This window comes from Arvicola amphibius, chromosome 11, assembly GCF_903992535.2.
Source record: "Arvicola amphibius chromosome 11, mArvAmp1.2, whole genome shotgun sequence".
NCBI lineage: Eukaryota > Metazoa > Chordata > Mammalia > Rodentia > Cricetidae > Arvicola > Arvicola amphibius.
Genome location: NC_052057.2, coordinates 19,426,487 through 19,440,064, shown reverse-complemented (window position 1 = coordinate 19,440,064; position 13,578 = coordinate 19,426,487). Strand labels below are relative to the sequence as shown.

Genomic DNA, 13,578 nt, shown 5'->3' with positions numbered 1-13,578 from the left:
ATGAAATTGTTGTGCCTTTTTAGCTTGGAGGAGTCCACAGAAGAAATATCTAAAACGAACCGGCCTGACTGGCTACTCCAACGCATTCTGTTTTTGAAAACTGTACCCAAATGTAATCCCTAGCCTTTTCCCTCGGTAAGTAGCAAACGCCTGTGATTATTTCTCAGACCTTAGCGACCTCCTCAGTGTAATCCCTATGATTCGGGTCAAGCAAACCATGTGTTTACTTGAATATAAAACTGATGTAGCCCGAGAAAAGGCCAGGTGTGTTTCCTGTCTGAAATGGTGGTTCGGCTCTTCTGGGTGCTATTCAGGGCACCGACTGGGATGTGTCCACTGTCATCTTTTGAGATTGTCATTTTAGATAGTGCCTCTCTCCTTAATCCCTAGCCATCTGATGTACTTTTTTATGTCTCCTGAACTTAAGCACCGAAAATAAAATGGATAGGATCTAAGTTCTAACAGCCTCTAACACTGACAGGGTGCATGTTCAGATGCCTTCCAAGGATTATTTTATAGTTCCCTCAGGATTTCTATGAAGTAGTTTAGTTACTGTATGCTTAATACAGAAGTCACCAAAAATGTGAAAAAAACAAGGAAAAAAATGAAATCAGCTATATACTAAACATAAAGTGTTTGCTGTTCCTAATGTATGCATACACATGGTAAGAAAGAATGTGTCTTGGCTGCTTTGGGCGTGTATACAATAATTTCAATTAGAGGGTTCTCAAAATGTCTCTGTTAAAAGTGTTTCCTGCGAAATGAATCATCTGCTCTGTGTCTTGACTCTTCCAGAGTTCCTCTGCATGACTTGGGGATTTATCTGAATAAATTACCCCTGCCTTTTGAATTATTAATCTTGGCTGCATGATATGCAAATCAGACTGCCCTGGCCATGTCTAGCGACACAGCACTGGGTCAGAAGCTGTCTCCAGCTCCTGGCAGGGTTTCTGTCAAGAGAGAGGCCGTCAACAGAATGGTAAGGGACACTACAGCCTATGCCTCCCCGACACACTTAGGAGGGCAGACTTTCTGGTGAGGGTTACTTTTCAAAGTGGCCTATGAACTGAAGGGTGCTCAGGGAACTGCTCTTAAGTAAACGTGAAGCAGCAAAGGGACAAGGCTGTCACATCTGACTGTCACATCTACTTTCTATGGCTTTAAATGCACTGATTTAATGGCTAAATACTATTTACTATTTTACTTTAAGAGGTCTACTGTATTTGATAATGCCTCAAAAAATAATTACAAAGATTTGCATAAATACAAGTATTTACAGAAAGGGGGAACAATCTTTCATCATGAAAAGTAATTTACGATGTAAATTTTAAGAAAAATATAACAGGGCGAATTTCTAATCATTACAAACTTTAAATTTTGTGTTTACTTGTAGCAAAATGAGTATATTTAAGAGTAAGATGTACTAAAGGAAATGGTGGGTTGCAGAGGCAATTGCTTTGGAATGTTACTCACCAGAACATTCTAAACTGTATAATCTATTCTCTAACAATTTAATGAAAAAATGTGACTTGATACAAACTAGAATTTGTAATGCTTTGGTGTTATTTGTGGAATATAGAAAAGTAAAGCAATTAGTAAGTACCAAATGCTTGTGTTTTTATACAAACAAATACAGTTCCATTTGCATTGTTTAGTAATGAAAGTAGCTTGTTGTAATGCCTTCCTTATGATGCAACTTTCCAGGGTCAGCTAAAATTTTAATTTCTGTTAGGCTCTCTATAATGATCAAGGATACAGAAAAACATCTTTATTAGAATAAGGGGATTTTTATTAACGCCAAATTTCAAAACTTCTAGTAAAGACACACATTATTTTCACATTTAAGAGTACTGATTTTATAATGGATTTTCTATCATTTCAAAATAAAAGTGAGTGTTAGCAGTTTTCTCATGTAATTGCACTCTGTGGCTTATTCGCTCTAGCAGACATGGTGCGTGGGGGCTAGGAACTGGCGATTGCATGTCAGTGGTCAATGTGTTTCTTAAAGAAAATGCTGTGCTAATAGTTCATCCGGAGAAGCAACAGCATGTTAGTCAGCATGCCTAAAAACAGGACGGCTTCCGGGAAATGGGAGAGAGGCCAGTAATACTCCACGGGAAATGCCCCCTTGCATTGGAGTTTTGCTTAAATGAACACACGTTACTTCCATAATTTATATAATTATGTGGTAACAAAAACACTCTCCAATGTACACAGCACTGAATTTGGAACACAATGTTCTCAAAATAGTGTGTCCTCACAACGTTAAATTAACCTACAAATATTGGACAGCCTATCTCTAGAAAACCATACCCTGCCAGTGTTGTGCACGTGGAAAGGGCTATAAAAATACTAGACCTGATTTGTTCCAAAATTTCCTTGACTTTTTACTATTTGTATTCACTGTATTACTCAATTAATTTGTACTTTATCCACATACTTTATGTTTTTGTTTAATTATTTCTTGTCCTTTAGATTATAATTAACCTTTATATATTCTCTAGATTATATATATAGGTATATGTATATATATATATATATAAAACCTTTATATTATAGTTGTCCTTTATATTATAATTACATTATGTTTCTCTTCCCTTTTCTCCATCTAAACCTTTTTTTTTTTTTTTTGGTTTGCTTGTTTGTTTTTTGCTTTCCTACTCTCTTTCAAATTCATGGCCTCTTTTTTTTCATTAATTGCTGTTACATGCATATAAATATATACATGCATATATACACATAAATACAATCCATTCAGTCCATATAACGTTATTTATAAAACACCTCCTGTAACAAAGGGTTTTTTTCTTTCTTCAACACAAAAAATTTCTCAGAGGAAATTGTGGAAGAGGGGCAGGAAGACTGTAAGGTTGTAAGATCAGGGAGCTTCCTGTGAGACTGTATTTCCTAGTAATGACAGAAGCTGCAGCCACAAATCGCACCAACATGACTGCCCAAACTGAGCTGACAAGGACAACAATAATAAACATGCTGAGTGGATGGGGGAAAGACCACTAGGTCTCAACCCCAACAAAGAGCTACAGCCAATTAAGGAATGCAGAGAGTGGGAGCAATAGTCTTACCCTGGGAAGAGCAACTGCTTATCCCAAACCACACAGTCAACCTGAAAATAAACACTTTCACAGTTAGGATGTTGTGGTGGAGGGTGTTTGTTCTTAAAGCAAGAATTGCTCTGGGAGAAGATATACGAAGGTATGGATTAATAAATGAAAGTAATCAATTAATTTAACCATTTATTTTTCTTTAGCTGGCCCTGGTATTCTCTGTTTTTACTAAACGCTCAGTCTTCAGGCTCTCTTACTAGAAAACAGAATTCTCCATCACTTCACCTTGGCCCCTGACTTGCAGATTGGTAGCTACTGGCAGCCGGGCATCTAGTTGCATATGTCTTTGTGGATACCTTTTCCATTTCATTTTGTGATCCATACAAATTATATAAACCCATGGCACTTCCTCAGCTTAAATGGTTTCCAGTATAATCAGCGAAAGAGAAAGAGGAAATTCAGAATAAAATAAATGGGTTTCTTAGCTGAAGGAAACTTTCCTTTGTCTTAATTTTCATTTAATGCATGTACCAATGCTTCAGTATTTCCCTCATGACCTAAAGATCACAAACTGAGTCTTGGAGATATCTAACAAGGATTAGTGACAAAAGAACCGGCATAGAAAGAAAAGGAGGGAGAGTCTGCAATGTTCTAGAAGGCAAGGAGAAAAAAACATCCACACTAATGGCGCTGAGAGCTGCAGCCATGAGTCTAACAGTGAGAAGTGTTTGCCATCTAAGGAGCCATGCATGTTAGCTTGTGAGAAACCCATGTCCCGCCTATTTTTTTACTTTTTTTTATACTTTTGAAAATTTCACACAAGTACTATATTTACATGATTTTCTCCTTTGTCATCCCCCCATCCAACTTCTCCTGTGTTCTTCCACTCCTCAAAATTTCCTGTAACCTTTGTTACAGACAGGCGTGCATACACACAGAGAGACATATTTAGTAAATGCATACGTACATAGTCGTATAATGTACATGTATCTACAAACCACCATTAAGCCCATCTAGTGCAGCTTATACACACACATGCTTAGCCGTGATCACTTGGTATTCAATAACATCTGGGGGCTCATCCCTAGAGATGATTTTCCCCTCTCCCAATAGCTGTAGACTGCCACTATCTGCTCATCTAAGGGCGGCTGCTTCTGAAATCTCTCCCGTTCATATGGGTATGTCCACAGGTGTTGTCATTACATAAATCTTGTTTAGGCAGCCGTTCTGCTGAGGTTTTCTGGATGCAACTTGCCTGCCATGTCTGGAAGACACTATTTCACGGTCTACACCTGTTCTGCTAAGTAATCCTGTCCCCATTGCACAAGTTCTCTGAGCCTTAGGTTTAGAAGCTGTAGATGTACTCACTGGACAACCCATGGTTACTTATTCTTCACATTTAACCAGTTTGTGGATATCTGCGATTAGTCTCCATCTGGAAAAAAGAGGAACTTCTTTAATAAGAGGTGAGACTTATACTTATCTGACTGGACTGATGTATAGGTTTTTTGTTTTGTTTTGTTTTTTAAGAAAGGGTTTCTCAGTGTGTCTTTGGCTGTCTTGGAACTTGCTCTGTACACCAGGCTGACCTCAAACTCACTGAGATCTGCCTGCCTCTGCCTCCCAAGTCCAGGGTCAATTTTTTAATTTCTTATAATTTAAAAGTTTTATGTTATTAATTATTTGCATCCTTTGTTTTATTTTTAAAAGCTAAATAAGCACAGACAGACAAACAGACAGATAGACATAAAGATAAACCAAAGGAGAAATGACACAATAAAAGCGATCTGGAATTTTGTTGTTAAGGCTTGAACTGTTAGTATTTTGGTATATATCTTTTCAAACTATTACATGTTTAGCAACTTCAGATTAAACTCTAATTAAATGTCCTTAAATCTTTAAACCAATTCTAGAAGTTATATATCAAAGTTTGCTTTATACAAATTTATACAAATCTATTTATAAATCAGAGGTTTCACTACCACAGTGACTGATTTTGTGTATATATATATATATATATTATATGTACATTATATATACACATTATATATATAATGTACATATATATATTATGCACAGGGTAAGCTTTTATGGGGGAATAGATTAGTAGATCTCACTTTGTGGATTTACTATTTTTCTAGCCTTGGAGGAAGTATTTATGAAACTGCTTTATAAACAGTCAGACTCTCGGCATTCTCTATTCAGCATGCAATTCCAGACCACATACTCTCTGTTAGCCACTGTGCAGATGTAGAAGATAAATAATGAACAAAACAAACTTTGTAAAACTTGGTAAGACAAAATGTAATGCAGAGGGAAAGCATGCAGTGGGGGCACCTAGTTTATTTAGCTTTGGTAGACAGACAGCCAACTTAGGGAAACCATCTTTGAAATGGGGTCTAAAAGAAATACAGATACTAAACAAAGTGTGTGGGCACGGGAGGAAGAGCAACAGTGCAGAGATGCAGGCAGACGGGGCTAGCACTGTGGGGCTGCTTTGTGCAGTCAGAGGACAGGAGAGATGAGCTGCAGCAGAGCGGGGAGGCTGAAGTGGAGCAGTGGTGCAGGGGTAGGGGGAATTGAGATTTGAGCTTTAGTCCTTGGATGGATTCTAACATAGGAGAGTAACATGATCTGATTTTGAGCTCTAGATTTTTCAAGACTGGCTATTTGTTGAAAAGGTGAAATGAACAAGAGGCAGAAACTGTGTGAGAACACAGCAAGAGAATATGATACATATAACTGTTCCCTTCCACAGTTGATGTAAGTATATATAGTGAGGAACAGTGACAGATTTGAGAAATACATAGAAATTAAAGTCAACAAAGATTGGTATTTTGTTCTTGATGGAGGTAAAATTGCAGCTGACTGTGAGGATATCCGTGGTAAGCATTTGGGTAAATGGGAAAATTATTTCACTGGCAAAGGTGCTTCCAGATTGGCTAACAAGTTAGGATTTCTAAAGTCAGAGATGCCTGTGAGAAACCAATCCACAGCAATAGAATAAACCATTGGAATTCATCAGACAGATCTGGGACACATTACAAGTGTGGGAGCTGTTTGTAGCTGGAGTCATTACAGCTTGAACATGGATACTATCACCCAAGATGACCACAGAGGAGGAAGGTGAGAACTGAAATAGGGCATCAACGTCTCACTGTTGCCATGAAAAATGCAGAAAGAAGTCAGGGAGAGGAAAAGAAAGCCGGGATTCTGCCTCGTCACAAAAGGAAAATAAAGGGTGTATTCTTAACAATCTTATCGCAGGCTAATAAATCAACTGTTGGAAAGTGACCACTGGATTGGGAAATGTGGTGGCTCTTCGAAGAACTCAGGGTCCCAAACCAGATTAGGGAATGATAGACAGAAAAATGGGTGAGAGACATTTCTGCAGAAACCAAGCCTGAAGAGGAGGACAACCTGGGAGGCAGGGGAGAGGTCTTTAAACCTGGGACAAAATTATTAGATTGCTAGAGAAGGGTGTTTAAGTGATGGTAGACAAGGAGCAGATGGATGGATCCCGAAATGAAGCTAGAAAACTGGGGGTGTGACATCAGCAAGTCCTCCCTCTAAGGAAGACGTCTGATAAGGCATGGAGAGAAGGAGTGATCTATGGCGCAGATGGACTTGAGGGTGCGTGGCTCCAGAATGAGCCAATGAAGACACTCCATCTCGGTGAGCTCAGGGGCAAAGGCAGCTGTCTGACGGTTGTGGTGAGCAGGGTGGAGTAGCTGGAAAGAAGTCTGGAAGCTGAAAGAAACATGAAATTGAGAAACGTAATAAGGGCTGCCATTCTCTATAGAGGAATTAAAAGTGAAAACACAAGGCTGGGCTCTCTGGCCGTGTTTGTGGGAGCATCAGACAGCGATGTGTAAGCATGAAGGCCTCAAGTGAATGCCCGGTGCCCATGTTAATAAGAGGGGTAGGGCATGGACAATCCCAAGGCTAGAGAGGCAGAGACAGGAGGGTCTCTGATGTTTTCTAAACAATTCTCCTAGTTGACAGGTGAGCTTCCAGTGCAGAGAGAAAGTCTGGCTCAAACAGTCAAGTAGTGAGTGAGGAAATATATGCCATCCTCTGGTTTCCACCTGTACAAATACTTGTGTGAACATAGATGCATACATACACACACATACAGACACACCTCATACGAGCAACAACAAAATACTGAAGTTATCTACAAACTTGGGATGTAATTTCACAAATAAAACACTGCTGAAATATCATAAACCAACTTCAATGAAATCTGAATTTGACAAAAGTAGATATATTTTCTATGTATCTTTCTCATAGAAAGCTTCACTGAAATAGGTCAGGGTTTGTATTTGTAATGAAATAATTCTTAATAATGAAGTAATTCCACTGTAACTAATTTTATTTTCACACTTGTTTTTTTTCTATTAGAAATAATTAGGATCCAATATTTTAAAGAATCAACATACTTTCAGATGATTCAAGTCTTTGCAATATTCTAGCTCCAATGTCGCCTTATTGCCAGAGAATGAAGACTAGTTATATTGAAGTTTGAATTAGTATTCAGAGAGTCTCACTACTGTGTTTTATTAGTTGGTGTGGTGGTTAGTTTTAAAGGCCAATGTGACATACCTAGAGTTACCTGGACATAGATTCTCAATGAGAGACTGTCTACATTGTCTGAGGGCGTGTTTGTGGGAGATTGTCCTAATTAAGCGACGTTGGAAATCCAGCCCACCGTGGTCAGTGCCATTTCTTAGACAAATGCCTGAGCTGTAAAAAAATGTGGAGAAATCCAGCCGAGACAATGAGTACGCATGCGCTCATTTCACTCTACTCTTGACTGCGGATGTGATGTAGTTAGAAGGCTTCCTCACCATGATGGACTGGGAACTGGAACTGTGAGTTACAATAAACTCTGCCTTGACGGAGGACTCTCATTGATTAATAAAGAAACTGCCTTGGCTTTTTGATAGGGCAGGATTTAGATAGGTGGAGTAGACAGAACAGAATGCTGGGAAGAAGGGAAGTTAGTCCATCGCCATGCCTCTCCTCTCTGAGTCAGACGCCATGGAGCCAGCCGCCAGGCCAGACATGCTGAATCTTTCCCGGTAAGCTGCCACTTCGTGGTGCTACACAAATTAATAGAAATGGGTTAAGCAAGATGTGAGAATTAGCCAACAAGAGGGTGAAACTAATGGGCCAGGCAGTGTTTAAAAGAATACAATCTGTGTGCTGTTATTTCGGGTGTAAAGCTAGCCAGGTGGGATGAAAAGCAGGCCTGCTCGCCTCATCACTACACTCCCTAAGTGACTTTTTTGTCAGGGCATTTTATTTCAGCAGCAGACGTGAAACTAGAAACATTAAGAAAGTGGCCTCCATGAGGACCAAGTCTGAATATCGTGCTCTCAAAATTCAGATGCCGGAACCTAATTGTAGGGAATGGTAGAACATCTGTGAAAGCAGAGGGCTTTGCCCTCATGATGCAGAGCATGGCTTTGTAACAGAGGATGAAGGGAGCTGACGTGCTCTTGCCCCTGCGGGGAGAATAGCGTGACTCGTCCCCAGACAGTGAATCTGCTTGCACTTTCGTCTTACTTCCCTAACTGTGTGAGGAAGTAAAATAGTTCTATTATTTCTAGATTGCCCATCACAAGATATACTGGTCTAGCCACTGGAATTGATGAAAATAGGGCAATACCGAAGTGTCTCCACTTCATTGGAATCGTGTCTCAGATGGTTCTACTACCAGCCCCCTCTTCATATTTTTATTAACATTAAATGAGGCCATCCTTGGGAAGTGGTAAACACAATGCCTGGTTACACTGTTAGCTTTTAAGACATTGCGGCCATCATTATTATTTCTAAGGTTTTCAGTATCCTGTTTTAAATCTTAAAACACTATATTTTAAGGTATTTTAAGTAATCTGTTCTAAGTTTAATAAAATAAGAAAAACTGTTTACTATATACAACCAGGTAAAAGCTATTAAAAAAGATAACTGTATCCAACAACCCTATTCCCTTTCCTGGGTTAGAGCTCAATTCAGTTTTACTCAACAGAATGTATAAGGATCTGTGTCTGGCCCTGAAGATACCAAGATGAGCTGGAGTCCTCTCATTGCTTATTTGGTCGCTTTCTCTTACCTATTTTTAAGCCCACTTTTTTTTGCTATGCTGAGCTCTGGCACATGTTGCTCCTGTGTCTGGAAACAACTCTTCTTCAGGGAGAGATCTGGTTCTTATTTCCAGACAGCGAACAACACTCTATCCCCAAACTTGCTCACAGTTTCATTGTACTTACTATTTTTATTTATTTATTTATTTGTTTGTTTGTGTGTGTGTGCACAGTTGTGCATGAGCGTGCACATGTGTACATGAGCAGGTATAGGTGTGGAGGTGAGAGAACAAACTTCAGGAGTCATTTTTCTTCTTCTAACATTTTAATTATTACCTGCTTTTATTCATATCTCTAATACAGCATCCTGTATATTTTTTCCTGCTTCTTCCTAGGAAATCATCCATTGCCTCTCATTAGCCACTCTGCTTTCTTCTTTGCTGTCACACCCAGTGATAAGGATGCAGTTTGAAGATGCTCAATGAAGCCTTGATGAAAGAATATAGTCACACAATCATATAATGTATGTGTTTGCATACAATATACTAACATGTATGAACATGTGTTTTTTTGTTGTTGTTGTTTTGTTTTGACACAGGGTCTCACTGAATAATCTTGGCTAGTCTGAAACTCCCTATGTAGACTAGGTTGTCTAGAAACTCACAAAGATCTGCTTGCCTCTACTTCCCCAGCCCTGGTATTAAAGGCATACCCCATCATACATGACTAATATATGTATTCTTCATCAGCTCTCCACAGTTAAGTGTTAGGTTGTTCAATTACTATTCCACTATCCATCCTTGGTCACAGTCTAGTGCTGAATCTTGTATTTCCTTTCTGCTTTAGTCACAGAACGCATCTTGTCAGAACTGGCTGGCTGCAGAGAGCATCTTGAAAAAGTACTATCTGTCCACATTTTATGGGATTGAGTTCGTTGTCGGGATGCTCGGGAACATCACAGTGGTGTTTGGCTACCTCTTCTGCCTGAAGAACTGGAATAGCAGCAACGTGTATCTCTTTAACCTTTCTATCTCCGATTTTGCTTTCCTGTGCACGCTTCCCATGCTGATACGGAGCTACGCCAATGAGAACTGGATCTATGGAGATGTTCTCTGCATAGGCAACCGCTATGTGCTTCATGCCAACCTGTACACCAGCATCCTCTTCCTCACTTTTATCAGCATCGATAGATACCTGCTCATGAAGCACCCTTTCCGAGAACACATTCTGCAAAAGAAGGAGTTTGCCGTTTTAATCTCTTTAGCTGTCTGGGTCCTGGTGACCTTAGAAGTCCTACCCATATTCCCTTTCATCAACACAGAAGGGACGGACAAGGACACCAGCTGCAGAGACTATGCAAGCTCTGGAACTCCTAAGTACAGTCTCATTTACAGCCTGTGCCTGACATTGTTGGGATTCCTCATTCCTCTCGCTGTGATGTGCTTCTTCTATTACAAGATGGTAGTCTTCCTAAAAAGGAGGAGCCAGCAGCAGGTGACTGCCGTGCCCCTGGACAAGCCTCTGCGCCTGGTGGTCCTGGCGGTGACCATCTTCTCTGTGCTCTTCACACCCTACCATATCATGCGCAATGTGAGGATAGCCTCGCGCATGGATAGCTGGCCACAGGGATGCTCGAAGGAAGTCATCAACTCCTTATACATTGTGACCCGGCCTCTGGCTTTTCTGAACAGCGCCATCAACCCCATCTTCTACTTTCTCATGGGAGACCACTTCAGAGAGATGCTGATTAATAAGCTGAGGCAGTACTTCAAGTCTTTTACGTCCTTCAGGTCGTGAGCTGCTGGGTGCCGGCCTTCACTCGGCCAAATTGCTCTGCAGCTGAGTTAGTACCAAGTAAACCACTGTCTCCAGGGTTTAGCTCCCCCGCCACACACAATGCTGGAGTAGAAACTGTGCCTGGACACCCAACTAGTCTGGTTAAATAGGTACATATATACCAGAAGAGCAACTATCTGTCCTTCTTTCAGATTGTACTCAAAATATGGGAAAATATGCATTAAAAAGTATTGATACCTTCACCTAAGAACTGAAGAAGGTGAACTAAAGGTGTCAATGCCTGGGCACTTAAGATCCAAAACCTTGGAACTTTTAAGAACTTTTCTATCAGTGTAAAAGGAATAAAAGATAGATGATAGATAGATAGATAGATAGATAAATAGATAGATAGATAGATTATCATGCTGCATGCATTGCATAATTGGCCAGGTTGATAAACATGTTTAGGAAATATTCTCCACTATTTTTATTCTTGCAATATGAAAACATGTGAAAAATAAATAGAACTCAATATACACCATTAACTGTTATTTTTAGAAGTTATTTTCTTGAAAAATGTAAATAAGAGCAAGGCTTAGTAAAGCAATATAATTAGTTTCTCTGTGCTGATCATGAACTTTAATTTATCATTAATGTACCAATCCTTTTCTTTTAGATGGGCTATAGCAAATAAGGATCTTAGTTTAGATTAGTGGGATGTAAAATGTTCAACGAAGGTATAAGGTATCTTCTAATTTGGCTCTCACAAAATTTGTCCATGATGAAAGTCCATAGTAAATTTACTCAAATATTGAAGAAACACGTGATGGACAGATTCAGAAATTCCACCATTATAGAACTTTAAATGTGTTGGAATCTCACAGCAAAATAAAGCACACCAAGAAGAATTTACTGTTTCTATGACAAGCGTGCTGTCTGGAATTTTTTGGTGTCACAATCTGATGTCCAGAACACAGAAATATAGTAAAAGTCCCCTCTACTTCCATCATCCTAAAGCAGAGAACTTTAAAACACATTATTGCAGCCGGAGCATAGCATTAAGAGCACTTGCTGCTCTTGCAGAGGTTTCGGTTCAGTGCCCAGCACCCAACACTGAGCAGCTTCCAGCTCCCTGGAACTCCTCTATGGGAGCCAGTGCCTCACTCTGTGTTCCTTGAGCACCCGGATGCACTTGCTTCATGTACAAACAAGGAGGCACACACATACTCAATAGATACATCTATCAAAGAAAACAAAATGATTAATTTCAGAAACTAGCAAACAAGTGGCAAGGAACTATCCATTCCATGTTCATTGGGTAGTTTCCTTGAACGTAGCCCTGCACGCATGTGAAATATCTGAGAGTTATTTTGCAAAGAACAGGAATGTCAGTCAGAGAGCGCGTTCTCTCTTCTTGGGTTTATGTTCCCTTTGGCTTATGTCTTCACTCCTGACCTCTTCACATAGTTTCTCACATGTCCTCAGATTTCACAGACATTTTTTTCGTAAGAAATGTGACTAAATTTTACTTATTAAATCATTAGCTGAATCATTTCCCCCTAGGAGGAAATAAACTTTAAAGTAAAAGATAACTCTAAATTCTTTACTAGCTTGAATTCCCAGTCATATTTATAAGAAGGGGAAAAAAATCTCATGGTTGTACTTCATCATGACCATCTTTTGTTTCTAGATTATGTGTCTATTCAAGTTGTTTGTTTTTTCCCTTATATAAGTTTTGAAACCAACTTCTGCAATTACTTTCAACAAAAGCCAACATCTGCTTTTCCCACCATTAGCCTGGCAGAACGTGTCCCTAACCTTCATGAGTCCCTGCCGTAGATCCTAACACGCACACGACTGAAGACCTAACCTCCTGATCACTTCCCATCTCTTCAACATAGGCATACCCAGGAAAAGTAAATTTGTTATTTGTATCAAACCTACTTACCTGCCCCAATATCTTACCAAAGGATATTTTTTAAAGTAATGCAAGGTACTCATAAAAGAAATTATTGCCTGAAATCCAAAGGAATTTGAAATTTCTTCATCTCTCAGATTCTTATTGTTTGAGGAGAAATGTTTAAAATACTGTCCTACTCATTGCCGTAGGAAGGTAAGGAAAGAAACTAAGACAGGCGTGCAGACAAAACACAGGAATGATGGGACTGCATTCTAAGACCACATCAAGATTAAGTCCAGTCACGTCAGCTGCACTGGTAGTGGAATGTAGCACGTTCCCTTCTCAGTCCCCACCCCTGTCAAATGTCATTAGCAGGAGGTGTATTCCATCATTCAGTAAGGAATATGAGTTGCTGAGTATCGAGTGCATCGGGTCAGGAACAACAAGGCAACTCGTGCACATCCATAAAAACAAAACAGTTTTTACTCAGACCTGCCGACCGTCCTGAGATGGTCTTTCTTCTGTTTCCGAAGAGATCTGGAAGCTATCAGCACCCAAGGTTTCCCAGGTGACGTCTCTGATTAGATTCACAGGTGCAAATTCGTATAGAAACCCTGCTGTGGTCTTAGGGTCAGGTCCACATTCTAAACCGTGGTTATTAGTAACAAACCAGACGTTCTCTTCTTTTTCTTTATTTTGGATTTCTATTAGAAACTTCCTTTTCAGAACCTTCGAGGGAAAGACGTAT

The 13,578-nt window shown here is 39.7% G+C and overlaps 1 protein-coding gene across 4 annotated transcripts; it reads left to right on the top strand.

Moving 5' to 3' along the window:
- The first annotated feature begins 898 nt into the window (after positions 1-898).
- Positions 899-11,854, top strand: Sucnr1 (succinate receptor 1). 4 transcript variants are annotated; one of them, XM_042055992.1, is made up of 3 exons: positions 928-979; positions 9,550-9,677; positions 10,001-11,854. In XM_042055992.1, the coding sequence occupies exon 3, from the start codon at positions 10,097-10,099 to the stop codon at positions 10,949-10,951; it is 855 nt and encodes a 284-aa protein (XP_041911926.1). In that variant the 5' UTR covers positions 928-979; positions 9,550-9,677; positions 10,001-10,096; the 3' UTR covers positions 10,952-11,854. The 4 variants fall into 4 exon arrangements, with proteins under 4 accessions (XP_038204049.1, XP_041911926.1, XP_041911927.1 ...); XM_042055991.1 differs by lacking the exon at positions 928-979 and adding an exon at positions 8,104-8,149; XM_038348121.2 differs by lacking the exon at positions 9,550-9,677 and having other exon boundaries at positions 899-979.
- The last annotated feature ends 1,724 nt before the right edge of the window (positions 11,855-13,578 follow it).